The sequence below is a fragment of the Triturus cristatus genome, chromosome 2_2 (genome assembly GCF_964204655.1).
Source record: "Triturus cristatus chromosome 2_2, aTriCri1.1, whole genome shotgun sequence".
Lineage (NCBI taxonomy): Eukaryota > Metazoa > Chordata > Amphibia > Caudata > Salamandridae > Triturus > Triturus cristatus.
Genome location: NC_140582.1, coordinates 860,010,783 through 860,038,726, shown reverse-complemented (window position 1 = coordinate 860,038,726; position 27,944 = coordinate 860,010,783). Strand labels below are relative to the sequence as shown.

The 27,944-nt window shown below is 45.7% G+C and overlaps 1 protein-coding gene across 1 annotated transcript in view; it reads left to right on the top strand.

Annotated features, from left to right (window-relative positions):
• Positions 1 to 27,944, top strand: part of WDR19 (WD repeat domain 19) — a 992,607-nt gene that overhangs the window by 243,733 nt on the left and 720,930 nt on the right. The window contains exon 13 of the mRNA XM_085642250.1: positions 22,635 to 22,741. Coding sequence (XP_085498376.1) covers positions 22,635 to 22,741 — 107 coding nt within the window. The remainder of the gene's footprint in view (positions 1 to 22,634; positions 22,742 to 27,944) is intronic.

The following is a 27,944-nucleotide window of genomic DNA, read 5'->3' as shown; positions in this document are numbered from 1 at the left end:
GGGTATGCCTCCGTCCAACGGGAAAGAGCACACACAACTACGAGAACATATTTAAATCCTCTACATCGTTCCATCTGGATATAATCCATCTGGAGGACTTCAAAAGGATGATCAGGAGGATGAAATCCACCTTGTTCTACGGGAACGCTTTTTCCTGGGTTGAACTGACAACAGATCATACAGGTACGAACTTTTTGTTTCGCTGCTGCTCGTAAATGCTTGTTGAACCAAATATGTTGAATGCTGTCTAGCATAGCTTTCTCTCCTAGATGCGCTGGACTATGGATAGTGTTAATAATGACTTGGACCATTGAATCAGGAAGGAACCACACAGACTTTTCCTTCATCAACCATCCTTGATCCGTTTGGATCCCTCCTAATTCAGTCCATTTCTTTATTTCTTCTGATGTAGCATGTGTCTGTATATCAATTACATCAAGAGTAGGATCTTTAACCGTCATACAATGTGTTGGCGTCGGGACTATTGTCTTTGTCATGTCGGATGTTTGAGTTTGGGCAGTCTGTTTAGCTGTTCTGTCAGCTAAATCATTGCCTTGAGAAATGATTTCAGTAACTTTCGTATGTGCTTTGCATTTCATAATCGATATTGCAATGGGTAAATGTATTGCATCTAATAAGGCGTGAATGAGGGGTCCGTGCTGAATGTGGGCACCGTGAGAAGTTAAATAACCTCTCTCTCGCCACAGCACGCCGAAGTCATGTACGACTCCGAATGCATAACGTGAATCAGTGTATATGTTGACTTTTTTATTTGTGGCTTGAATACAGGCTTGTGTCAGAGCGACGAGCTCTGCTGCTTGAGCGGACAAGGTATTTATGCAATTTGTTTCAATAATTTCAGTGTCTGTTGTGACTGCGTAAGCGGCCACTAGTTCTCCTGTACCTTTTCTCATACATGAACCATCTACATACAACGTCAGGTCTGGGTCTGACAACGGGACATCGGTTAAATCTTGTCTGGGTTTCGTCGTTATTGTAATAACTTCAATACAATCATGTGCTAGTGGGTCTGTTCCATTTATAGGTAAAAGTGTGGCAGGATTCAATGTGTTACAACGTCTGATTTCTATATGTGGCTGAAACAATGTTAGTTCATACCCTGTAAGTCTTGCTATAGTCAAATGTTGTGTTTGCGTTCGATTCACAAGAACCTCCACTGCATGTGGTACTTGTACTGTCAATGGATGTCCTAACACTATGGCATCGCTTTGTCTTATTGCTAAAGCGGTCGCTGCCACTGATTTCAGGCACGCAGGCAGAGCCTGAGCTACGGGATCTAATGTACTAGAAAAATAAGCACATGGTTTGTGTGCTCCTGCTTGTTCTTGTGTGAGTACTGACAAGGCAGTACCTTCGCGGTCTGTAATAAAGAGTGTAAACTGTTTACTGTAACATGGTGTTGCTAAAACAGGTGCTTGACATAAAGCTTTCTTTAAGCTTTCAAAAGCTTGTGTATGTTCCTGAGTCCAAGGGAGAACAGTCGATGTGGCTGCCTCCTGTGTTGTCAACTGAATGAGTGGTTTTGCTAGAAATGCATACTGAGGGATCCACTGCCTACAATATGAAGTGAGGCCTATGAAAGCCCGTACCTCCTTTTGTGTCTTGGGTATTGGCATGTTAGCTATTAACTGAATGCGATCTGGTGTAAGCTGCCTTCCCTCCTTGGACAGCGAGTGTCCAAGATAAACAACTCGCTGGACACAGAATTGCAGCTTAGAAGGGGACACCTTGTGCCCCTTTTCGGCTAGAAATTGTAAAACTGTCAGTGATGCTTTCTCACATTCGGGTTCGCTTCTAGCGGTGATCAGCAGATCATCGACATATTGAAGCAAGGCAGTGTTAACTGGCATGTGAATACTGTCGAGTTCTCGTTTCAGTGCTTGGCTATAGATGCTGGGGCTTTCTGTAAATCCTTGAGGTGCGCGTGAGAATTTGAAGCTACGTCCATTTAAACTAAATCCGAACAAATATTGGCTTTCCGGATCTATTGGGACGCTGAAAAAGGCATTTTTGAGATCAATTACAGTAAAGAATGTTGCTTCGGAATCAATAGCTGTCAGTAATGATGAGATATCGGGGACCACAGGGAATTGTGGCACAATACACTTGTTTAATTCGCGCAGATCTATAACCAATCGATATACTGGCGGGGCCTTCGGATCTGTTCGTTTGAGAATCGGAATTATCGGTGAATTACATACATTGGAGTCTGTTTCTACAACCACTCCTTGGGCAATGAGCTCGTCAATGATTTGTTGTAAAGCCACTACAGCATCTGGTGGTAACTTGTATTGTCGCATTCGTGGTAGTACCACTCCTGCCTTTAGTGTAACTCGATATGGTGTAATATTCATGCAACCAACATCAGTAGGGCCTTGTGCCCATAGATGGGTAGGTAAAGTCTGCAATCGGGGATCCATGTCTCTAGACACATAATGACCTTTAAAATCACGTAAAAACAATCTTACTCCTTCCGGAGAACAACATATTATAGCTCCTAGAGCTTTCAATGTCTTTATTCCTAACAGGTTTTCTGGACATGATTTAGTAAGCAATAAATCTGTAGTTCGGGTCAAAGGTCCTATCGTAAGTGGAAGAGGTTGTGACACTTCATTAACAATAGGTTTTCCTGAAAAACCAAGGGAAATATTCTGTGAGCCTGAGAGGGGTGCCCCTGGAACTTCACTACGTTTTATAGTTGTTCGACTTGCCCCTGTATCGAGTAAAAATTTTCTGTCTTGGCCTAATAATTCACTATGTACATAAGGTCCTTCTTGATCTACAGGGATCTCGATAAGGGGTAAGTCAACTTCCCTCTCTAGGCTGGTTCATGCATATCGTTGATAATCAGGATAGTCATACTGTGCGGTCTGGTACAGTTGTCGTGTCGTGGTTTGCGTGGCAGCAACAGGCAACGCTGGTGCAGCTGGCACAAACTGTATAGTCTGTTGTGGAGCTGGCGTGGACTGTGCATGCTGCAAGGCTCCTTGTTCATTCTGATCCTGTCTAAGTGGCCGTGGTCTTTCTTTTGTGATACCTGTGGCGATATTACGCTTCAGGACTGGACAATCGTGTACATGATGACCTAGTTGTTTACAATAGTTGCATGTCCCTTTTACAGGTCCTGCTAAATCGCCAGAATGTGTCGTACCCTTTTTATGTCCTTCAGCTGGAACTGTTTGGGAGACTAGCATTTTCATTTTCGTGTCTTTCATGCGTCTTTGTTCATGATCTTGTTCCTCTCTAATTCTATTGTGATGATACTGTAACATTTGTAACATTTGTGATGGAGTGTTACCTTGCCAGGTACTCTCGAATTTTAATACTCTATTCTTCACTTGGGGCAAGGAATTTTCAACTAATTTTGTCACAAACAGATGTGGGTAGGACTCGCTACTTGCTTTTATACCACTATTTATACCAAAACATTGTTCGAATCGGGCATAGAAATCACTAGTGTCTTCATCTTGCTTTTGTTTACAGGCTGAAATTGCACCCCAGTCTTCCTTTTTCGTAGTTAATAAACGTGGCAGTACCTGGACTAATAAACCTGGCAGTGCTTTAGTTTTGTCCCCAAGCCCCGAACCTGGACCTCGGGCCTTTTCTTCATTTTCTAATGCTGTCCAATCTATCTTTTGGTCTCCTACCTCCCACTCTTTTTCCTTGAGTTTTTCATAAATGCCAGCAGGCATTAATACCTTTAATATTGTCATAATGTCGGGATAGATATACTCTCCCATGAGTAACATGTCTTTAATTTCTCGGTGGAAACCCGCTGGGTCTTTGTCATGACTGGGTACCACTTTCTTCATTTCTAACAATTCTATTTTCGATATGGGCGTATATACATATACACGTTTAAACTCATTGTCCTCGCCCTTTATTGGGTGCACTTCTCGTAAGGGATTCTGTCTGTCCATGTAATACGTGGTTCTTTCCTTGATGGGCAGTGAGACATGTTCTGGGTATATAAAAAGAATGTACTGCTTTCTTGATTCTAGTATCTCTTTAATTAACTTAGTACCTGAACCTCTCCATCTATTCTTGAGTAATTCGGTCAATATATTAGGTAAGGGACCCGGATCTGAATGTTGGCTTTTATATAGTATAAGAAGTTGTTGAATCATATAAATCCCAGCTAAACGCTGTTCATCTGGGGTGAGATTCAAAAATGTGTGTGCTACTGTATCATCACTATACTTCCCGGGACTGTCAACCCAATGGACAGCTGACCTGGCTAATTCTTGTTCATCCATAGAATCGAGAAAATGATAACCCCTTTGTTCTCGGAGTAATTTATCAGCTGCTTGGAATGAATGCTCGTTAGACCTTATATTTATTATTGGTGTTTGAAAATTCCTGTTATTTTCTAGACCTATCGGATGTATCGGATCAGTAAGACATCTAGTACTATTACGAGATCTTCCTCTACCTACATAGGCTATAGTTTCTGACTGTCCTGTGGGCAGTCCTGATGCTTCTTCCTCGCTTCGTTCGAACTGGTCTACCGCTAATCTTTCTTCGTGTAGGCGTTCTATTTCTTTACGGATCTTTCGGCACATGGCTATTATACAGTTTTGCTTATCATGTCTCCCTTCTGATCTATTCTGGCTCCATCTGGTAAGAATCTGCATTGCTTCCGGGTCTACCCCCGGTCGGTCTTGATTTCTGATCACACAATTTATGAGGAAACGTAACAGTTCCCCCTGTATCTCCACTTTCTGGTATTCCATAGCTCTGTTAATACATTCAGAATCTTGCCCTGTTTGGACAAAATGATATATATTATCTAGATGCATAGTCATTCCTGGTAACTTCCCTAAATACACCGCGGCTCGTCTGATACGTAATGATGCCAGGGTCATTTCGTCCTCTTTTCCGGGCACAGGGTCATATCTACAATCTATAAGAAGTTCCTTAAGCGTACGGGCATTTATGAGTTTGGGGGTACGTGAATGTGCTGACTCTTGAAAAGTAAGTTTATTTATTCTAGGTGGCGTAGAAAAGATATTGGTAGCACCTCCGGTAGCCCCGTCTGGAGTATCGGGTGTGAAAGGATTCGTTGAACGTGATACAGCAACTATAGGTGTGGATACAGCTATAGAAGTAGCTGTAGGAACAGATGCAGAAACAGATGTGCTTGCCGGAACTTGTGTCAGAACCTGTTGCTGTAGGGATACAGGTACTGGATCTTGGCGTTGAACCTCCCTGGCAAGCCGTCTCTGTGGGGCGGGATTAGCATACTCGGGAGCTGCGTCATCTAAATATGAGGAAAGAAAAACATCTTCTGCTGTTCTAGGATGCCCCTTAGGATGTACCTTTATTGGAAATAATGGGGGTGGCAAGTCTTTTGGTATCCCCGCAGTAGCCTTAGGTAATCCCTCGGCCAGAAGGGGATACATACCCTTCATAAGGGCATGTCTTTGTCTGTCTACTTGTTCTGATTTTACTCGTGTACCTTCTTCAATTAATAGATTTTCTTGAACTTTATTTGAATTCTCTTTACTCTTCTCTTCCTGTCTACGTGCTTTTTCTGTGCGTCTATACGATTCTTTACGCCATAATTCAATGGCGTCCTTCTGTGATTGTCTAGCTTTCTTTTTCCATAACTCTTCCTCTACTTTCACGATGCACTCTGCATCCCAGGTCCCAGCTGCGGGCCACCTCTGACTTTCTGGTAATTCCTTAGTGTAGTCTACCCATAAATCAAGAAATAATATAGCGTCTAAGCCATGTTTATGATACATGAAGTACCCTGGAGTGTCCCTAGGAGGAATAGGAACAGCTTCTTCGAGTACCCCTTTTCTTGTTGTGATCTGTCTTAATTTCGAAAAGAGCGGCATATTGAAAACTGATCTGATACTTGATTTTGAACAAACTTAATGAGAACTGATCTGATACTAGATTTTGAACAAACTTAATACAATAAACACAATAATGAACAGTCATTCATACCACAATATACCGAACGTATTTAAAACATTTAACATTTAACTGAGCAACGATGATCTAAGAAAAACTTAATCACTAAACATAATACTCGACTTGAACTGAATTATTCTGAATTTATATACTTGATATACTAGATATACTGCTAAACAGTACAGATACACTGCTGAAACAGTGCAGACCGGATTTGTGTACCCAAACCCGTCTGGACCGGCACAACTTATGTGCACGCCAGAACGCCTCCCCAGTAATGGTACTCACCGGGTAGCTCGGAACGGAAGGCCTCGGAGACTGAACTGAACTTGAACCGGACTGGACTCGACTCGAACACTTCGGACACTGGACTCGACTTCGGACTTCGGAAAACTGGTGGGCCTCTGTATACCTCGGATCTTGCTCTCTCAGCTAGGCTCTGGTCGGGATACTTCGCACTTCTCACCGCCTCGTCTGGGTGTTGATCGCAGCCTCAGTCGCCCCCGCTTGACCGGAGGGAGATACAGGAAATCCTGCTGGTACGCGTTGTTGTCCGTCCAGCTGTGGCAGGAGACCGGGCCTGCAACGCACCACCGGCGCGTGAGATGAGAAAGTGTCCCTGTTCGGGCGCCATTCATGTGGTAAATAATTTAATTACCGGGACTTAATTTGATACAGAAACATAATAAAATAGCTCAGTAAATAAGAGGCAGAATCCGTGGTATTAGAGGTTCGGAATGGGCTTTATTCCAATGGTCGATTATAATCGGTTGCTCCAGGTTCCATCACCACGAAGGTTCAGGAAGTGAAGTACATACGTTATTGACAATCAATTACTTTTATACAATAGGCATTACAGTGAGGCCAATACAAGAGGCGTAACAATTGATAGTGGTGATAATATATTCATACGTAGCAAAAATAGGCGTAACTGGGAGTGATTAAAAAAAACGTCATCAGATGTGATGTCATAAGAGGGTGGTTACATGAAAGAATTTCGCAATGTCAGCAGAAATACTTGGCAGATATGCGCGCGCAGCAGCATGACGTGTAATTGACGTGCAACTAGGGGGTGAAGGGGACTTGACATTTAGCTCTACATGTGGCGACAGAAGTCTGGAGGGTCAAGTCAACCTAATCCCAAATCATATCTAACATCCTATGTTTAAAGAACTAAGTTATCCAAAAGAGAGGTCTCTTAGAGTAGAATCTTATTCTATACTGACTATACTGACTGTTAGTGCGTGTACAAGCGTCTAAGTGTCTACACTAGATGCGAGGGCGGAATCTTCCATAGTAACAGGGCTATGAATTACTTGCATGAAGACAGAGAAGTCGGGCCTTTGCTTGGTAGCTGGAAGAATGTTTACTTAAGCTACTAGACAGGAATGCATTGGGCAGGGAGCGGAGCAGATAATTTTCGAAGGTGAAATACAGTTCTTGGCAGGCAGCAAGCTGATGTCAGGCTTCGTGAGCCGCGCAGAGAATGAGACAAAGTTCATGGTCACAGATGCAGGCTCAGACTGGAGCTTTCAGAGGCAGAAGACAAGAAGAGTTTGATGACAGAATCAGGGCCTTCTTGCCTGGACTGTAAAATGGCATAAGTGAACCATATAAAGGCGGTGGCCTTTTGTACTTATGAATGGAATATCCAGCCTATTCATGGCGGATCTGAAAGAGGACATGTTAACGGTGGACGCACATGTATTTGCGTCTTCATAACTGGAACTGGAGGGAACATACATGTACTTGTCACATGCACATAGAACCGTTGGGGTCCAAGATAGGGGACATAACTGACCAGAAAAATCCATATTTCCACATTCAGATGGGTGGTCCTTAGCATACCCAGCCAACCGCTCCTGGAGCTTTTGTTTGGTTGGATGGGACCCCATGGTTATATTTTTAATTTTGCATAGGGACCTTACCTCCTTGAAAGACAAGTGAAGGTAAGGGGTGAGGTCGAGCTCCTCAACCATGTCCTCTATGCCATTGTGGTTACCTTCACTAATAGCTGGGTTCTTGTTTTGAGATATAGTTAAAAATGATTTCTAACCCCTCTAACCCTAGCTAAAGTGACTTTTTATTTTTATAAAATACTAAAGGGACTTAACCAAGGCCCTAACAAGACTTTTAGTAATTTTGTAAAAATGCCACTTTGAAAAAATCTGTATTCTAAAGACAATTTAAGAGTTCTTTTGTGTGATCAGGTGGTAACCAAGTAGTCCAACAAATGCAAAGTTGTATATCCCACCTCTGATCCACCGATGTAGGAAGCTGGCTCTGTATATACTATACCAAAGTCAGGTATAGTGTGCAGAGAGTCCAGTGGAACCCCAGAGGGTCAGAGGTAAATTTAGATAGCACTTTACTCTCTATTTGTGGTAGTGTGGTCGAGCAGTAAGGCTTTATCAGAGGACAGTGTTAAGCATTTGTTGTACACACTCAGTCAGCAAATGAATTCACACACTCAAAGACTAAACTTCAGATCGATTGCCTTTCTATAAAAATATTCTTTTAGTTCTTTTATTTTCCTAGAACCAAGCAAGCCTGGCACAGGTAAGTGATAAGTACTTTGCAGTAAATATACAGATTGTAACAGTTTGGATTGCAATTGTAAATATACTTTGATTTGATTACAGTAATATTACTGATAATGCAATGCTTTTCAGAATACAGTACATATACTTTGTATAGGATTTCGAGGAAAATTACACGTAAGTTACTTTTGAGATTACTTTCCTTATACCTGGATACTACACTGGGAGATTTCCTGTAAATAGGAAGTAAAACCGTTTTTGTTAGTTAGTACAATTTTAAAGATTTTTTTTAGGTTTTCAAACTCAACACTTGGAAATGTTTCCAAAAAAACCAGTCAATGTTATCCTGTGAAGGAAAATAATGTTATCGGTTTTAGGGTAAGTATTCATTAGTGGGAGTTGAGGTTCTGGGGTAGACTATGGGGTCCCCCAGGGTCAGGGATGGACTCTCAGTGGCACTAGGTCGGCCGGGTGCAGAGTGCTGAGGCCCAATGTTAGCCAATGGGGGATAGGGAGCTTCCGGTTGGTAAATACACAGCAAAAAAGGCAGTTAGGGAAAAGCTGCTGCACTGCCTTCCTATACACAAATTTGTAAATGAAGTTCTAAGTTCAAGTTGCCCACCTCTCTAGTCCACTGCCTTAGGACCATAAACATCTGACACATAAAAAGAACAAACAGAGAGGCAATGTTCAGAGTTACAAAATCTGTACAATAGACATTTCAGTCCAAATTCTTAATTTCTTTAATGTCGCAAGATGATCAAAAACAGCAGCAGCAATACAGCCAACTCGTTTCGCCCAATATAGGGCTTCCTCAGGGCTGTGAAAGGCAATATAAATATATCAAGAAATATATCGTAATGCCATGTGAGACAAATATTTTAAACAAGATTTACCAAACAAAAATTGATTATCATCTCATTATTGACAAACAATTCGTTCAATTTTTCTACTGAAAAAGAGCAGCAGAAGAAAGAGAAGGAGGAAGAAAACCAATAGATACCCGAATAAACGAGTTTTGTTGAAATAATTGAAGAAATGGAGAAAACAAAAATTAAAATGAAAACACCAAGTGAATGTCTGAAAAATTCAAGGAAAAATCCCGATATATACATCAAAACAAGAAACACCTAATTTACAAACGAAAACTATTAAATAGATTCAACAATTTAAAACATCTCACCACACTTACAAATTGTCTGACGAACTTAACATGCAGACAAACGAAGATGTGACACCATGAGACCCAAAAGAAAAAAGAGAACAAAACCACGTAGAAGCCTCACCAATTCAGGGAATAGTCCAAATCTTGATCAAATCCCTTTTGTATCTCAAACGCTACTTGATTCACTAAGAGAATATATAAATGATAATACATATCTCATATCAGTAATATAACCATATTGCCATAAATAAAAACAACAATTCATCATAATAAAATGTGATTCAACCTTGACTTCGCAGACATACGTTAATTCTTCCGTATTTCAAAAACGTCATGTGGGAAGAATGCCTCGTTTAATCCCATATTAACGTGAGTATTTCTCTAAAAAATTATCAAAAGCACAAACTAGATGTCTCTGATTAGCGAAATAAATACCAAGTTAACTAAAGATGTTTTAATAGTATTATCAACCATCATTTACCTTTAATTGTGTATCATCCACAAAACGTGTGTTAGGATCCAAAATATATAAATCAAACTCCGACGTTAACTGCGATTGGTGAACTTGCAGTATGCTATGAAAGAAATATAAATAGTTTGCTCTGAGTTCATCCATTCAGTAATGTAATTCCGCCAATATAAGTCTTAACAATGCCACATTCCGTAGGTAAACAAGCATATTTTAATGGCGATGACGAAAGTTATAACCTCGACACAATCGCGTAGATTATGTAAAACCAAAATTTTGAATATTAAACATCGTGGGCAAATGTAATAAAGAATAAAAATAGCAAAATATTAGACGCAATGTTAAAAGCATCATATTAATAATACTTAAACAAATAGTAAACAACGTCGCATTCATTATGCTGAGAGGCCACCTAACATTATCAATGCCGGCAGAGCAAAAAAGGAAGCATGTTTTCCCCATCTTAAGATGTTAAGAAATTATTTCAACATGAGAAATGCGAAAATGCTGTCAAACCAATACAACTACATTCAAGACAAGCAATTGTCTTTCAAAAAGTACTTACTTCAAGCTCGCTTCATTTTTGGCCCCACGTGAGACGCCGAGTCCTGCGACTCGCCGACAGCCTTCTAACATATAGCGGAAACGAGTCATGATCCACATGACTCGTTATAAGGTAATCTGATTGGACATCAACCCTCACTTTCTCTCACGTGATATGCGGCAGAACAACTAGTGCAAATTTTCGTTCGTCTTGAGTTCGTTACGAACTCAGTTTTAACAAAACTTTATGGTTCAAGTGTTAGATATCAGCCCTCACTTCCTCTCACATGGTATGCGGAAAAAATGCTAGTGCGTATCTTTGCTAATCCGATGTTCATTACGGTCTCAATTTCAACACAACTTTATAATGCACAAAAAACGTAACTTAGAATGCAATATATTGTATACGATATCACATAAAAAAATACCAATTAAGTATTATTCATTATTTTTTATAATTGTGTATTTAAAACTCACCCTATATTTCACGAGTCATATATTTAATAAAATGGTAACATATCGACGAATATATCTTCCCAATCATGTATTTAGGCCGAGAATGATATGTTAAATCACCAATAGCACATATATCTGCGTATCGCAACCATAACTGGTTTGTATATCCGAATTTCGTGTAGGTATAGTACATGAACAATCTAGCTGCTAATTTTTAAAACCATTACTGTGAGAGAAGCCAGGAAAAAAGGAAAAAGAAACAGAAAAATATATATATGATGTCAACCATCAATGCGGACAGATTGGAAAGATAGTTAATTATTAAGAACATTATTACAACTAGCATATTGCCAATTAGTAAGAATTGACATGTGACAAATATTTTTCGTCAGCGTATTGGTCAAGACCGCAATCAACAGCGATCCATATTCTCGTAATACATGAATGAGATTTAGCCCCATATTATGGGTGCATCACTCAAACTAGTATTGTTAAATACATGATATGATTAAAACATGTAAAAAATCCATCGTTTAACATTTTCACAAAAGTATCTGAAGAAATAAAAAGAGAAGGCCAAATAGAAAGGGAAATAACAGATCGGTATAATATCAATAAGCAACCCCAAATACAGATCATATTATATGAGGGGAAAAGTGAATTACTGATTAGACAAAATGATGATACCATCATGTATTTCTCACAGCACATGATGTAAAGCAAGATCAGAAAAACTCATTATAGTAAATAGTGCATCTCATTATCACAGTTCAAACCTGATATGACAGCTCTTAATTTACATATCCAGAAAGCCTCAAGTTGTCTAAGACGCAACTCCCTGTTTCCTCCTCGTCTGTCAGGAAGGACATGATCAATTGCATGAAATTTAAATTTAGATTTTGGTATAACAGACGTACAAATATGGGCCCCAAGTGCACTTGTATCATCATTATTCAAGCATGCTCTTCGATGTTCTTGAATTCGTACCCGTAGTTGTCTCACTGAACTACCAACATATATTTTAGAACAGTTGCAAATAATCACATAGATCACATACGTTGATTGACAGTTCAAGAACTGTTTGATCTCATGTAAATATTCACTGTTATATGCAAAATGAGTGGTCTTGTTCAAACCCATGTGACATACATTACAATTTTCACAGACATGGAAACCCTTAGGACGTTTAAGCCACATTTCAGTACTGTTTTGTCTTAATACCGTGTAACTGGGACATAAGGCTTCTCTTAAGGTTCCCGATCTTTTGTATGTGATCGATGGTTTGTCATTTAAAAGTAAGCCAACACCAGGTGTGCCAATTAAAATGTTCCAATGTTTGTGTAATATCTTATACACATCCTGGTTGAGTTCTGAATGTGTAGTAATGAAAGCCAAGCGCTCCTCTTTGGGAAAGATTCCTCTTGCTTTGGGTTTTAAGAGATCAGCCCTATTGACATGTTTAGCTTTTTCCAATGCCAAATTTAGGACTTGATCTTTGTATCCCCTGTTTTTAAGACATTGTAGGGTTGCCTGAGCATGTTTTTCAAAGTGTGTATCGTTGCTACAATTGCGTCGAACACGAATCAATTCACCAAACGGAATTGCACGTTTGGTACTGGCTGAATGGGCACTTTGGAAATGTAATGTACTGTTTACAGCTGTTTCCTTTCTGTACAGTGTGGTGTGTAACTTTCCCAGTTCTACATAGACCTCGACGTCTAAAAATTGAATGATGGTCTTGGATTTGTTCAATGTCAGACGTACATTGAAAGGATTATCATTCAGATAATCAAAAAATTGTAACAAGTTTATTTCTGGTCCCGTCCAAACACAAAAATATCATCTATACACCGTCCCCAAAAATGTACATCCCATAAATAAATTTGCATACGATGGTGAAAATTTCGATCCCATCGCCGTGCCCTGTTGTTGATGGTACTAATCGGAGTTGAACAAAAAGAAATTGTTACTTAAAATCATATCAACCATCTCTAAGATCATGCCATTGTGTTCAAGTAAACTAGCACTCCTCGTAGCCAAAAAGAGATCTATTGCCATCCTCCCAAACTCTTTTTTGATGCATGTATATAAGGATTCGACATCCATGGTAACCAACCACATGCTGTCATCCCACTGTACATCATCTATCTTATTCAAAAAGTCTTTGGTATCTTGAATATACGATGGCAAGTTGATCACAAAGGGTTTAAGAAATAAGTCTACAAATTCTGACAGATGTTCAGTCAGTGAACTATTACCAGAAATTATGGGTCTTCCAGGTGGAAACTTTTCTTTTTTATGTACATTTTGGCAAAAGGTATAAACACGCTGATCTGGGAAAAGTGGTTTTAAGATATTGATATTCAGTATCTGACAAAAGTCCAATTTTTTTCCAATGAGATAAGCGAATGTTAATCAACCTCATTGCTTTTGGACACGGATTAACACTGACCTTTCTATAACAGTCTAAATTACTTAGTTGTCTCAATGCTTCGCCATCATAGTCAGTCCTATTCATGACGAACACATTTCCACCCTTGTCAGCCTCACTGATGACAAGGGAGGAATCATTCTTTAGACTATATAAAGCTCTTCGTTCAGCTGTAGTTAGATTTTCAATGTTTCTCCGGCCATTACCTTGTATCAGCTTGTCTTCTAGTCTATGCAGATCTTCAGTGACTAGTTTGTGAAATACATCTATACTAGTGACATGTGGTCCTTGTGGCACAAACTTACTTTTTGGATGTAGAAAGCTGTCAAGAGTAAGATCTTGTTAGATATCCAACTCATTAGCAATGCCCTCTAAGGGAACCTCCATGTTATCTTCTAATGATAGTAACAGCGATACCTGTTTAAGATGTTGTACAGTTATAGTTGAGGTCTCAACAATATTAGATGTACTTGATGAATCAATGGACTGATTAAGAAAAAAATGACATTTGAGTTTGGCATGCTGGAAAACTTAAAAAGGTCTGCAGGAATCTCAGAAATCACACCTTTATATGATGTACAAAATCCTAGCCCTTTATTCAACAAGGACAATTCAGTGACATTCAGAATACGATCAGACAGATTGATTACAAGATTTTCAGTGTTAAGAAGAGAATAGTCATGAGGTCTAGGACATGACACATGATTTAGTTGTTTAATTTCTTCCGTTGATTCCTGGTGAGTACACCGGAATCGGAATTTGCCTAGTATCATGACGGTAAGTTCCAATTCTATTAAGGACACGGAGGCAAGGATTATTCTTTTTTTTTTCTCTCTTCGCTTTATTATGACAAAAACACAGCAGCCAGAGAGATATCAAAGTATTCATAAAACAACTACAGAAAAAAACTACAACTCCCTACAACCAGGGAGACATTCTGACACATAGTCCATCAACTGTTTCCATCAATCATAATACAAAGTCCTCTGTCTGTCTCCTCCCTTCCACTTTCTTCGCGCAAGTCACGCCATCCCATTATTGATCCTATTTAGATCCATCATTCCCTGAAAGAACCAAAAAACAAGATAAATAATCTAGAACATCGGCAAGAATGTGATGCCACATAGCACAAGAATATTAATACCGAGAAGCAAAAAGTCTTAAAACAGAACCATTCATAAGCAAACTGGTTACTTACTGCCATACGGGCGGGTTCGTACCAAAGTGCCCCGGGGAGGGATAGTCCTCGCCTCCGTGTCCTTAATAGAACTGGAACTTACCGTCATGATACTAGGCAAATTCCGATTCTATGTCAGGACCGGAGGCTTCGGATTATGCTAGTTCAAAGCTTACTTACCACTAACTGCCACATTTAGTACCGGTTTAAAATAAAACCTCTTAAAAGTAGAGTCCGAAGACCAGTCTGCTGCACGCATTAAATCTTCTAGACGCGCACCCAGCGCAAAAGATTTTGAGGCCATAGCACCTCTGGTAGAGTGGGCACCAAACTGCTTTGTGTCAATACCTGCCTCTTGCATAACCCACCGTACCCACCTAGCTATGGTGGGAGAAGAGACCGCCTTGTGTGGCTTCTTGAGAGCTATCAAGAGTTGTCGCTCGCCCGAAGGGCGAAGTTCCTGCGTTAAGTCTTCGTACACCTTCAGGCAATCCACCACACATCATTTCGGAGAATCCCGAAAAGCCGGGTACGAAATTGTTCTGGTATGAGACTTAGTTCTGCGACCTATCGTAAACACAACCCCATCCGGGGAAAAAGTCCGCGCCGAGATGTCCAAAGCGCGAACATCTGAAACTCTCCTGCAGGAGACCAAACACAAAAGCATCGCGAGCTTATAAGATAGTTCTTTCAAAGATAGGTATCTATTGGGTTGCCAAGAAAGAAACAAGTTCAATACCATGTTAACGTCCCAAAGGACGGAATAGCGAGGTTCCGGGGGTAATGTCAACCTTATACCCCGTAGAAGTCTGCAAACCAACGGGTGTTCACCGATTGGTGCCCCGTCCAAAGGAACGTGACCGGCCGAAACCGCCAATCTGATTGTGTTAATGGAGCGATACGCTAAACCCTCTGATGCCAGATCGGCGAAGAAGTTTAAGAGGGGAACGACTCCTGCGACCACAGGATCCAGACTCCGTCGAAGACACCAACGGACCCACCGTGTCCACGCGGATCGGTAACGTTTCGTGGTGCTATCCGCCCAAGCCTTTTGACAGGAGGGCCTCAGCCTGTCCCGAAAGTCCCGGCAACGACCACCGTCGCCTGAAAGCCGACACACCATGAGTCGGAGCGTTCCCTGTGTGACTAGATGATTAAGCTCCCCGTCCGGGTTCCGAAGAAGATGAGGATACAGGGGGAGTAGGATTGGAGAATCCCAGGAAAGTTCCAGAAGAACTGGAAACCACACTTGAGACCTCCAAAGGGGAGCCACCAGGATTACCTCGGCACACTGCCGGCGTATCTGCGTTATCATTGAGAACGTGGGAAACGCATAGCCGCGTTCTGCACTCCAGTCCTGAATGAAGGCGTCCGTGGCAAGAGCCATCGGATCTGGCCTCCAACTGAAGAATCTTGGAACCTGAGCGTCCAGATGGGAGGCAAAGAGGTCCGCTGAAAACGGCCCCCAAAGACTGTTCAACCACCGGAAAATTGGAGGGGCCAGCTTCCATAGGCTGGAATCGTAAAGATGTCTGGAATGCCAGTCCGTGACCCGATTGTGCTGGCCCGGGAGATACTCCGCCGTCACCGATATGTGGTGATCCAGGCAGAACTCCCAAAAGTCTTTCGCCAGATTGGCCAAAGCCCAAGAACGGGGACCTCCCAACCGATTGACATATCGGACTGCGGAGATATTGTCCACCTTTAAAAGGATGCAAAACTGCACTCTGTCTTTGGTCCAACAGCGTACCGCGAAAGAACCCGCTAGCAGTTCTAAGCACTTGATATGAAAATCTTGCTCGTTTAGCGACCAGACTCCCCCGGTGGGAAAATCCCCGCATCGAGCGCCCCAACCTAATCTGCTGGCGTCTGACTCGATGACCAAATCCGGAACGGAGCTGAAAATTGCGCGGCCGTTCCATCCCTCCATATGGGTGAGCCACCATGAAATTTCGTCCTTGGCCTCCGCCGAAAGCAGCACCACATGATCGTACGACCGACCCCTCCTGAGATGATACGCCTTGAGACGTTGCAGGGCCCGATAGTGTAAGGGCCCCGGAAAAATCGCTTGGATCGAGGACGAGAGAAGGCCCACGAGTCTGGCCAAGTGACGTAAAGAGATAGTCGGCCTGGAAGCAGTCCGGCAGAGCTCGTGGCGAATCTTCGTCATCTTCCGCGACGGAAGACTCAGCGTCGCTTGAACAGAGTTTACTGCAAAACCAAGAAAGGTGACGGGCTGCGACGGCTGAAGAATCAACTTCGCTGCGTTGATAGCAAACCCCAGATCCTGTAAAAGGGCCACGGTCTGTTGAAGTTGTAGCAACAAAGTTTGAGGGGATTGGGCCATCAGAAGAAGGTCGTCTAAATAGACGATCATGTGAATACCCCGCACTCAGAGAAACTCCACTGCAGGGTGAAGCACCACGGCACCGAGGCAAGACCGAATGGAAGGGCAGTGAACTCGTACACCAGACCCCCCCGACAAAACTGCAGGAACCATCGGTGGGGCAGATGAATGGGAATTACCAGGTAGGCATCTTTTAAATTCAGGCGTGCCATCCAATCGGATGGTCGCAGAAGGTCCCGCAACAGATGGATTCCCTCCATCTTGAAATGGCGATACACCAACCAAGCATTGAATTCCTTCAGATTGAAAACGGGTCGACGACCCCCATAGGCTTTTTCTACCAGGAATATATTGCTGAGAAAACCGTGGGGTGCAACGTTGAGCGACAAATGGCTCCCTTGCGGAGCAACTCGGAGACCTCTTCGTCGATCAACTGTGCATCTAAGGGGCTGAAATGTAGCGGACAAGGCCGCGTCTCCTGTCGAGGATTGTCTAGAAACTCTACATGAAAGCCTTGAACGGTCTGGAGGACCCAAGCATCGGAAGTTATCGCTGCCCAAGCGTCCTGAAAGCAGGCTAGTCGCCCCCCTATACGAATCTGATCTGCGGGAAGGACACTTACCGTTTGAATTTCCGCCGCCGGAATTGGACTTGAATCCTCCACGGCCTCTGAAACGCTGTCCTCGCGTTGGGTAAAAGTTGTTGAACTTTGCGGTCGAATTATATTGGCCGCGGCCAGAGCCTTGTCCCCTTGAAGGGTTTTGTTGGAATCCACGGCCGGACGAGCGGCCCCTGCCTCGACCGGCTCCGCGGAAAACCCGCTGGGTAAACACTCTTTTGATACTGGACTGGGCCTTGTCCAGCGAGGTAAAAGTAGAGACAAATTTACCAAGCTCTTTAACGAATGGTTCACCAAAGAGGCTCCCTTGGGCCACTACCCCAGCTTCCGAAGAAGCCAGATCCCCGAGTTTGGGATCTAACTCAATCAACAAGGAGCGGCGACGCTCGGTTGAAAGAGCGCAATTTGCATTCCCCATAAAAATGATGGCGCGCTGCGCCCAATTGGATAGGACTTCCGTTGATATTGTCAAACCTGTCACTTTAGCCTCCTCCGCCATGTCCAAGATATTTGCCATTGGACCGATGGCATCAAGGAGTTAGTCCTGACAGGACCACCAAGACCTATCTATGCCCTTTCGAGGGTCTTTCACATACTTCGCCAAAAAAGTAGCCATTTTAGAATCCAACTCTGGGGTAAACGCGATCTTATCAAGCAAGGAGGGTCTCGGACACTCTGCTCTTAAACAACTCCGCGCCTCCTTCTCAAGAGGCTTGCGGAGACGGTTTGCAAGGAAACAAACTACTTTATCCCCTGGGACCCAAGCCGACGATCGGGGGTGCATAATATTGTTGGGATTAAGCATGTCTGCATCCTCTTCTGGCGCCGTAAGAGGCAGTTGGAGTCGGGCGCCAAGGACGAGAGGATCCCGCTTCCTCGTCGGTATCCCCCTGAGTGTCATCAGTGGCAGGGGATCCGGGATATCCTGGGGCGTTCCCTCAGAAGGAGGGAGGGAAACGGACGATGCCGTTTTCGCCAAAAACGCCATCTTATGGCTCGCAAAAGCGTCCACATCCACACCGTCTGGATGCTGCTTCTTGGGACGGGGTGGTTATCCTCCTGACTATCGCTGGGGGCCGGTGCGGTGCCCCCACGCACCGTCGCCAACCTGCTACGCTCCTGAACTGTTCTGTCCGAGAGGCGCTGCTCCATAGGCCCCACTACCTCATTAACCACCCTGTAAATAGATGCATCAACAACTTCAAAAAAGTCGTCATCATAAGGTAGGTACTCCTGGACCTCCTCTTCATAGTATTCCCCTTGACCAGCCATAGCGACAAGGTAAGTATCCAAATGGAAAACTACAATTTAATGTGCCTGTGGCAACTGGAAGAACACCCCAACACGCAGGTAAAAGATATGAGGGCAGGCCGGAGGCTGCAAATATTGGGGTAGTCCTAAGGACCACAGGTAGGGCCGCACCACAACCCACAACGCGCTAAAACCCTCAGGAACTAATCCTGACCGGGTGTCTGCCCCCCAGCGCGTTTAAAACATTAGCATTGGTGCCTCAAAGCGTTATCTAGGCCGCTGAATGCGTGCAATATAGCCGGTGCTTACTGCGCTGACAAGCGCGTTCACCGCGGGATCAATCCCGCACTACAGACCCCTGCCGGGGCGTTTACAATAATGATGCAGGCAGTACAATCCACAACGCGTACGTCTCGGTGAGGCAGAGTACGGGGACAAGGCTTGGCGCTCGTTACTCTCGCGGCACGCTCCGCATCTGAAGAGCCGCAACGCGAGAGCAACAAGACGGGCGAGTCCCCCTAGCGGCAGCAAAGGACGCCGCACCCACAGGGAAGCCGGCCGCGTGAGGAGCGACAAGCGTTCCCGCGGCCGGCAGGGCTCTGAAAAGGAATCAACAAGCAATAAAACACAAGCGGTATATTCCGGAATACAAGATCTCAAACTGGCTATAAGTTAAAGCAGTCATTATTTAAACATTGTGAGAGAAGATAAGAGAGTACTTAACTGGCTGCGAAGCAGCGAAGAAAGAGGAAGGGAGGAGTCAGACAGAGGACTTGGTATTATGATTGATGGAAACAGTTGATGGACTTTGTGTCAGAATGTCTCCCTGGTTGTAGGGAGTTGTAGTTTTTTTCTGTAGTTGTTTTATGAATACTGTGATATCTCTCTGGCTGCTGTGTTTTTGTCATAATAAAGCATAATCCGGAGCCTCCGGTCCTGACATAGAATCTTTGTCTGTTCTTTCTACGACCCCCCCGTCTTTCGGACATTCACTTGGTGTTTTCATTTTCATTTTTATTTTCTCCCATTTCTTCAATTATTTAAAAAACTCTTTTATTCAGGTATCTATTGGTTTTCTTCCTCCCTCTCTTTCTTCTGCTGCTCTTTTTCAGTAGAAAAATTGATCGAATTGTTTGTCAATAATGAGATGATAATGAATTTTTGTTTGGTAAATCTTGTTTAAAATATTTGTCTCACATGGCATTACGATATATTTCTTGATATATTTATGTTGCCTTTCACAGCCCTGAGGAAGCCCTATATTGGGCGAAACGCGTTGGCTGTATTGCTGCTGCTGTTATTGATCATCTTGCGACATTAAAGAAATGAAGAATTTGGACTGAAATGTCTATTGTACAGATTTTGTAACTCTGAACGTTGCCTCTGTTTGTTCTTTTTAAGCTTCCGGTTGGTGGCTGCTGACAAGCAGGCCACTTGGTTGTGGGAGCAAAGCTCCTGGACTTTAGCTCAGGGCAAATGGGGAAACAAAGTAGCACCAAAGGTGCACCCTAAGCAGTACTAGGGCGTGTGCTGTTTCGACGTCGGACGCCCTGTTGTTTGCAATGGGGAACCTCTGGTTTGCAAAGGCACTGCAGGCGCGGGGACGAAGGTCTTCTGGGTGCGACCACCACTTCGAGAAGTAAGTTGGGATGTTGGGGGTTGGTTAGGCACCATTGGTTGGGCCACCCAAGGCCGTGGGGCGTCGGGTGCAGGGGTGCTTTTTAGGGTCGGATCTTCTTACCAGCTCCTGGTCGCGGTTGGAGGAACCTTCCAGATTTAGGCTGCAGGCGCCGGCTGGAGGCTTAAGGCAGGTCAGGGGCACCGGCTCTCAGGTCAGGATCGCCGAGGAGACCTCCTCTTGGCGTTTGGCCACTCGAGCTCGGGCTGTGGACGGCGGGTGCAGAGTGGTGCGGATTCACGGTTTCCGATCGGGGCTAGACGTTGTAGATGAACAAATCCGGTGTTCACGGAGACACAGTCTTTGTAGTTGAAGGCAGGCAGAACCTTCTGAGTTTTCAAGGTTGCTGGCTGCAGGACACACCGGGATTTTGTAGGAGCAGGTTCGAGGTGGAGACAGGCCGGTAGGGTTGGGGCCAAGTCAGTGGGAATCTTCCTCTTGTTAGCTTCGGCACGGTTTTTCAGTCCTTCTTCTTTTCTTGTAGTTTCTTCTTGTCTGAGGAAGTAAGGTTCACGGGTGCCCCTAAATGCTAGATTTAGGGGTGTTACAGGTATGTAAAATGTTGGGACCAATGGGTCTCTTCCCTGGGGTGGGTACACCCCCTATTATGCCACCCTCCAGTGGGAGGGGCATAAGCCTTTCCCTGGTTGGTTGGGTCCCCCCATCTGCAAGATGGCGGGGACTGAGAGTTGTGCTTCATCTCACCTCCACCACCTGATGGCTGGGGTTGGCATATGTGGGCACACCTCTCTTGCTCACTTGTTTATCCCGCCGGTTCTCCCGCCCAAAGTGGGGGTCAGAACCAGTGGGGACCAGTTGCTGAAAGCAGCAAGTGGCCTTGGGAAGCTCATGAAGGCGGCAAGCCTTTGAAGTTTCTCCTTCATGGACCCTGCCCATCCTGTGGGAGGTGGCTTGGCCCCTCGTCCCAGGATGTGCATTCTTTCAGGCCCTGAGAGAGCATGCTCTTGACCCAGGGGTCCAGAAACATGGCTGGTGGTGGCAGCTGAAAGCAGCCACTCAGCCTGGTCACTAGCGGTAGGTTAGTTTTCAGGGGGCATCTCTAAGATGCCCTCTGTGTGCATTTTTCATTAAATACCACACTGGCATCAGTGTGGGTTTAATGTGCTGAGATGTTTGATACCAAACTTCTCAGTTTTCAGTGTAACCATTATGGTGCTGTGGAGTTCGTAATGACAAACTCCCAGCACCATATACTCTTAATGGCAGCACTGCACTTACAATGTCTAAGAATGGACTTAGACACTGTAGGGGTACAGGGCTCGTGCCCCTGTACCCTCACCACTCGTATAGGGCACCCAGCTAGAAGGGTGACTGATCTATGCCAAGGCAGTGGCTTGTAGGCATGGCAAACAGGGATGCGTGCCATGACGACTCTTCACTTTGTTCTGCACCAAAACACGCAGTCTGAAAAGGCAGTGTGTGAGTTTGAAGGTACAGGACCTCAAAGGGTGGCACAATAAGTGCTGCAGCCCTTAGAGGCCTTCTCTGGTCACAATGCCCTGGGTACCTGTGGTACCATGTACCAGGGGCTGACCTGTGGCCAGAGATACCAATTGGGTTTAGGCTTTAATGCAGTTTTTGGGAAAGAACATAGGCCCTGGGTACCTCGTTAGCTGGAGCCCAGGGCACACTCAGTCAAAGCACATCAGCAATTCAGCAAAAAGTGCGGGCAACCATGAAGAAAGAAAGCACTTTCTCACATTGCCTACTGAGAATTCAATGGTTGTGTTATTTTTCTAACCTTAGATTTTTTTATGTACAGAGGACGAACAGATTATCTTAGCGAAAATCAGATTCATTTCAGCAACAAAACACTTTGTTGTAAAGCTACAAGATATACTTAAGTGGGACAAACTCTGTGTTAATGTCGTACAATATCTCTGGTAAAATTGCACTTTAAAGAATTGTGCTTTGTATGTGAAAACTGTGTTTTGAATATGAAAGTCAGAATTGTACTTCAACAATTTCTCTTTCTTTTCTGATTACATTTGTAGGTATAGAAACACTTAAGGATGTTGAGTATCTTGGAACAGTGGCTAGCATGTGCCTTAACTCAGATTATGCTGCTGCTTTGTTTGAGGGCAAAGTGCAACTTCATGTGGTAAGGTTCAATTTTGTCGGTTTATTACAAAAACACATAACTGAAAATGTATTGTGACAAAATACAGTATTAGAACAGAAATATATAACACCGAGGCATCAAACTGTCATGAAATCATAGCATTTAGTAGTATGCATCACTAGAGCAATCCATCTTTGGTGTACCTACGTTGAACTTACATCTTCTGGAGTCTCTTGATTCTTCATAAAGTTACATGATAGATCCAATCGTTTCTCATTTTCTGGCAATAAGCACAGCCCATTGTAAAAATATATGTACACAATTGGTGTCCATTAGCCAGCTGTAAGAGTTGATGCCTATGATGACACCAGGTGTACTGCCCACTTGTACCCTCGTACCTTCTCAGCAGTTCTCTCCTTTTTTGTATTTTGTCACAAGATCATAGATTTTTGTGGTGCATTCATACTCATTTACAAACATTTTTGTGTGTGTGTTTTAACTCAAGTACGTGTTTGCTTCCAGTTGATATAAATATATTTCAGGCTACCCTACTGCTTTGTTCTGTAAGTTGTAAGTGTTCTTATACTTTTTACGTCATCTGCACATTTTTTTTTTTTTTTTTTTCTTTTTTTTTTAAAGACCTTTATTCAGAGACACACAATACACGGCTGACAGCCTACAGCCCAGTGGGCCGGCAGCGGAAGGAATCTTATATGTGTAACCAATAACACAGCCCTGTGCCGTCAACCCGGGGGTACGGCGGCGTTAATAAACAGTGCATCAAATTTGTAGGGAAGAAGGACGTATGCCTTAGGTCTTATTTTCTCTTAGAACCACTTTGAACACAAGCATGTGCCCCAACAGGCGTGAACTTGTCTAACAATCAAAACTCCCCCCCCCCCCCCCCCCCCACCCTTCCAAGTGACGGTCCACACTGCAAGCACCTTTGTCCACACTGCAAGCACCTTTGACCTTACTTCCCGGTGGTGCGACCTACGCATCACTGTCTTAACCTTCGGAGCGTACAGAGCAGTGGTATATTACACATCCCCGGGGTCTGCCTGCTCGATAGAAGGAGGCACACAGATGCCCCCTCTGAAATCATTCCACTTGGTCCACACCTCGACCCACTTACGGGGGCACCCTCTTGCCACATAGACGGTTTTTTCCTGTAGCATGCACCAGTCCATGTCTCTGTTCCAGTCTGACAATGTGGGCGGAATGGGACTTCCCCAGAGTCTAGCTATGTTCCTCTTTGCCACCATTTGGCCGAGTGTCACCCAGAGCCTCCCTTTTGGTGGCAGGTCCGTTGGCTCCCATATATTCAGGAGGCATCTCTTAGCCTCCAGGCGAATCTCCACCTCCCACACCTCCTCCATACACTGCACCACCCTGCGCCAGTACCTCTGAACCTTCGGGCAGCCCCACAGCACATGGAAGAAGGTACCTGTGCCCCCACATCCCCTCCTACAGAGCGCTGTGTCAGCCCTCCCCATCGCATGAAGTCTCGTACAGGAGATGTATACTCTATGCAAAATCTTCAATTGGATAAGCCGCAGTCTGGATGATATGGCGACCTCACGCGGGGAAGCCAAGGCAGAAAGCCACTCCTCATCATCTATCTCTAGGCCTTCTGCCACCCATTTGTCTCTGAGGGGGATAAGCATATCGGGGGGATTGTTAATGAGTTTTTTGTAGGTGAGGGATATGGCGTGTTCCGGGAGGTGGCCGTCCAGCAGCCTGTCCTCAAGCGGGGAAGCTGGCGGCAGTTTGGTCTCAGGAGGGATGTTCGACTGTAGGGAGTGACGCACCTGCAAATACCTAAAGTATTCAGTTTGCGCCAGTTCATATGCGTCTCGCATTTGCGCAAACGTACGGATCCCTGTAGGGCCCCAGATGTCCTTAATTTGAGAGATGCCGATGAGGTCCCAGTTCCGGAACCCCTTGGTGCGTCCCAGATTGCCCAATATTTCGGAGGCCCATAGTGGCGTGGCCATTGTGAGGACACCCGACCAGCCGAGCTTCTTCTGCGCAGCGCGCCAAATCTGTACCGAATGGAGCGTGGGTCCGGTAAGGCCACGCAGACCTCTCCTCGAGTAAAGCGCTATTTCGTAGTTCCCTCCGGGAAGCAGCCATCTATCCATGCCATAGGCTGGATCGTTCCCGTCCCCATACGTCCCTTGGTTTATTGCGAACAAATGGGCCGCCCAGTAATATTTACGGATGTCGGGAAGGGCTATACCGCCATCGTACCACCCCAAGGTGAGCTTAGCCAGCGAGATTCGGGGCGCCCCGGCCCAGAGGAGGTCACGGAGAGCGGCCTCGATGGCCGCAAAGTAGCTGCTCGGGACCAGGTCCGGATAGTTTTGAAGCGCATACAGGAATCTAGGAAGCGCCAGCATCTTAAAAAGGGTTGCCCGGCCCAGCAAGGACAGTGGCAGGTGCTGCCAGGATTTAGCCTCTCTTTGGAGCCGCTGCAACGGCGGCTTGAGATTGTGCTCGTATAGTTTGGCCTTATCAGCGGTGATGTAGACACCCAGGTACTTAAACCCGTCCTCTGCCACCATGATAGGACATGTGTCCGGGAGCCTCGGAGGGTTCCCACGCAGGACGTATAGATGCGATTTGGCCCAATTAACCCGGAAGCCGGAGTTGCGACCGAAACTAGCCAGAATGTCGAGTGCCACTATTATCGACCCTCGCGGCCTGGAGAGATAAAGGAGTATGTCATCGGCGTATAGGGATATTCTATCCTCCCACCCTTCCGTCCATGCTATGCCCTTTAATGCGGCATCCTGCCTTATCCAGGCCGCGAGTGGTTCGAGGGAGAGGGCGAAAAGAAGGGGCGAGAGGGGACAGCCCTGGCGTGTCCCCCGTTCCAGCGCGAAAACTTCGGACAGTTTGTTGTTCACCAGCACCCGCGCGAGGGGTTCAGCGTAGAGCAGCCGCACCCACGCTATGAATTGAGGCCCGAAGCCTAGTTTGCGCAGGACCGCGAACATGTACGGCCACTCCAGGGTGTCGAAAGCCATGGTGGCGTCCAAAGAGACCACCACCGCGTCCTCCTGCAGTCTGTGGCGCTGCCCCAATACCCCATGCAGTCGCCTGATATTAAGGGCCGTGTTGCGATGGGGCATGAACCCCGACTGGTCGGGATGGACCAGCGAAGGGAGCACCGACTTAAGCCTATTGGCCAGCGTCTTCGCCAATATCTTGGGCTCCGCGTTAAGGAGCGAAATCGGCCTGTAGGACGCACAGGAGTCTATGGGTTTGCCTTCTTTTGGTATTGCCTCTATCGTGGCTATACGCTGATCCCGGGGCAGCTTTCCCACTGCCCTGCTGTGATCGAACATGCGTTTCAAGTGCTTACTAGTGACGTCCGGCTGGAGCTTGTAAATCTCAATTGGGATCCCATTGGGGCCGAGCGCTTTACCCGGGCGGAGGTCCCCTATCGCTCGCTGCAGCTCGTTCTCGGTGAGCGGGCTATCCAGGGCCTCGCGATCCGCCTCCGATAGGGTGGGCATGAGGATATCGGTAAGGAGGTCCACGGAGTCCTCCTCCGGCCGATCCGACTCACGCTGGTAGACCCGCTGGTAATGCGCGGCAAACTGGTGGACTATTTCCCGGGGCTCTGTAATCGCTCTCCCGGAGTCGGTGCATAGCTCAGGCACCACCCTGCCGGCCCGTTGTTTCCTTTCGAGCCAGGCAATAAGCTTCCCGGCTTTGTCGCCCTGGTCATAAATTCTGCCCAGCCGGTGCCTAGTCATGGTCTGAGCTTCTTGGGTCACCAACGCTTTGTATTCAGCCGCCTTTAATTGCATTGTGTGTCTGATCTCCCGGTCTCCGCTTACCGGCGCCTCCCGCTCCAGAACCTCTAACTCTGCCTCCAGTGTCGCGACCTGCTGGCGCTGTTCCCGCCGCCTGGCCGCTATGGCCGAGAGCGCCTCACCCCGCACCACAGGTTTAAATGCCTCCCAGAGGGTAACCGGGGAGTCGACCGACCCAGCGTTTTCCTCGAAGTAGCGTGAGATGGAGGTGGAGATGTGCTTCCTGGTGACCTCATGTTTCAGATGCCAGGCATTTATTGGGGGTAAGAAGCCCACCCGACCGCTTCCAAATGTGATGTGGGCCCAGACCGGTGAATGATCAGAAATGCCTCTAGGGAGGAGCTCTGCCTCGAGTACCACCATATCCTGTTGCAGCAGGGTGAGGATGTAGTCCAGTCGCGAGAACGAGTGATGCGCCCCTGAGAAAAACGTAAATTTGCTATCAGTGGGATGGAGCAGGCGCCAGACATCCGTGAGCCCGAAGGCCTCAAGAAAGTCCGCCAGCCACCCATGCCCCTGGGGCAGGTCTCTGGGGGGCTGCCTATCTCGGGAGCCTGAGGCCACTGCATTGAGGTCCCCGCCCAGTACCAGCTGACCCTCTGGAAGTGAAAGGAGGAGTGTGCCCAGGTCTGCGAAGGCCCGGGCCTGGAGGCCTGGCGGGACATACACTGAGAGTAGGTTAATCGTACGGGCTTCCCACCACCCAGATATAGCCGTGAAGCGGCCCTGCGGGTCAGTCTTGGTGAGGTCTATGTGGAGGGGCAATGATCGACGCAATAGTATCCCCACCCCCCGCGAGCCGGAGGTGAAACCTGCGTGTGCTGCTAGAGTGTAACCACATCTGTTCAGGGCATGGCATACGTTCCCCATCAAGTGCGTTTCTTGCATGAACACCACATCTGGTTGGTGCCGTTTGATAAATTGTAGGACTATAGTGCGTTTGAGCCTGTCCCCCAAACCATTGACATTCCAACTAAGGACCTTTAAACTTTTCTCCCATCTCCTAGCCATAGCCATGCCTTGTCAGGGTGCTCCGTCCCACTACCCCGGCTGCGTGCTTGCTGACATAGTTCGTGTGACCGCAGATGATCCCCAATTCCCACCCCTCCCTGGTTCCCTCCCCACAATCGCACCAAATAGCAATTAAAACAACCCTGGAAAACAGTGCAATCCACCCCCTCCCCTTCAAATCCAGCCCCAACATCCCTACCCCCCCGTACCTAAACAGACCCCCCCTCCCTGCCCCCTGCTCCGTGGGCTTTGAACTACCCACCACCCCAATTAGCAGAGCACCTGTCGCCCAACCCTACCCCGGAGAACCCGGGGGAAACCCGACTAGGGAAGTTCGTGGGCCAGCCCCCTCCTAGCCGCCTGTCCATGGTGTCCCCGTTTGTGGCACCCCGCAGGCCACAGCG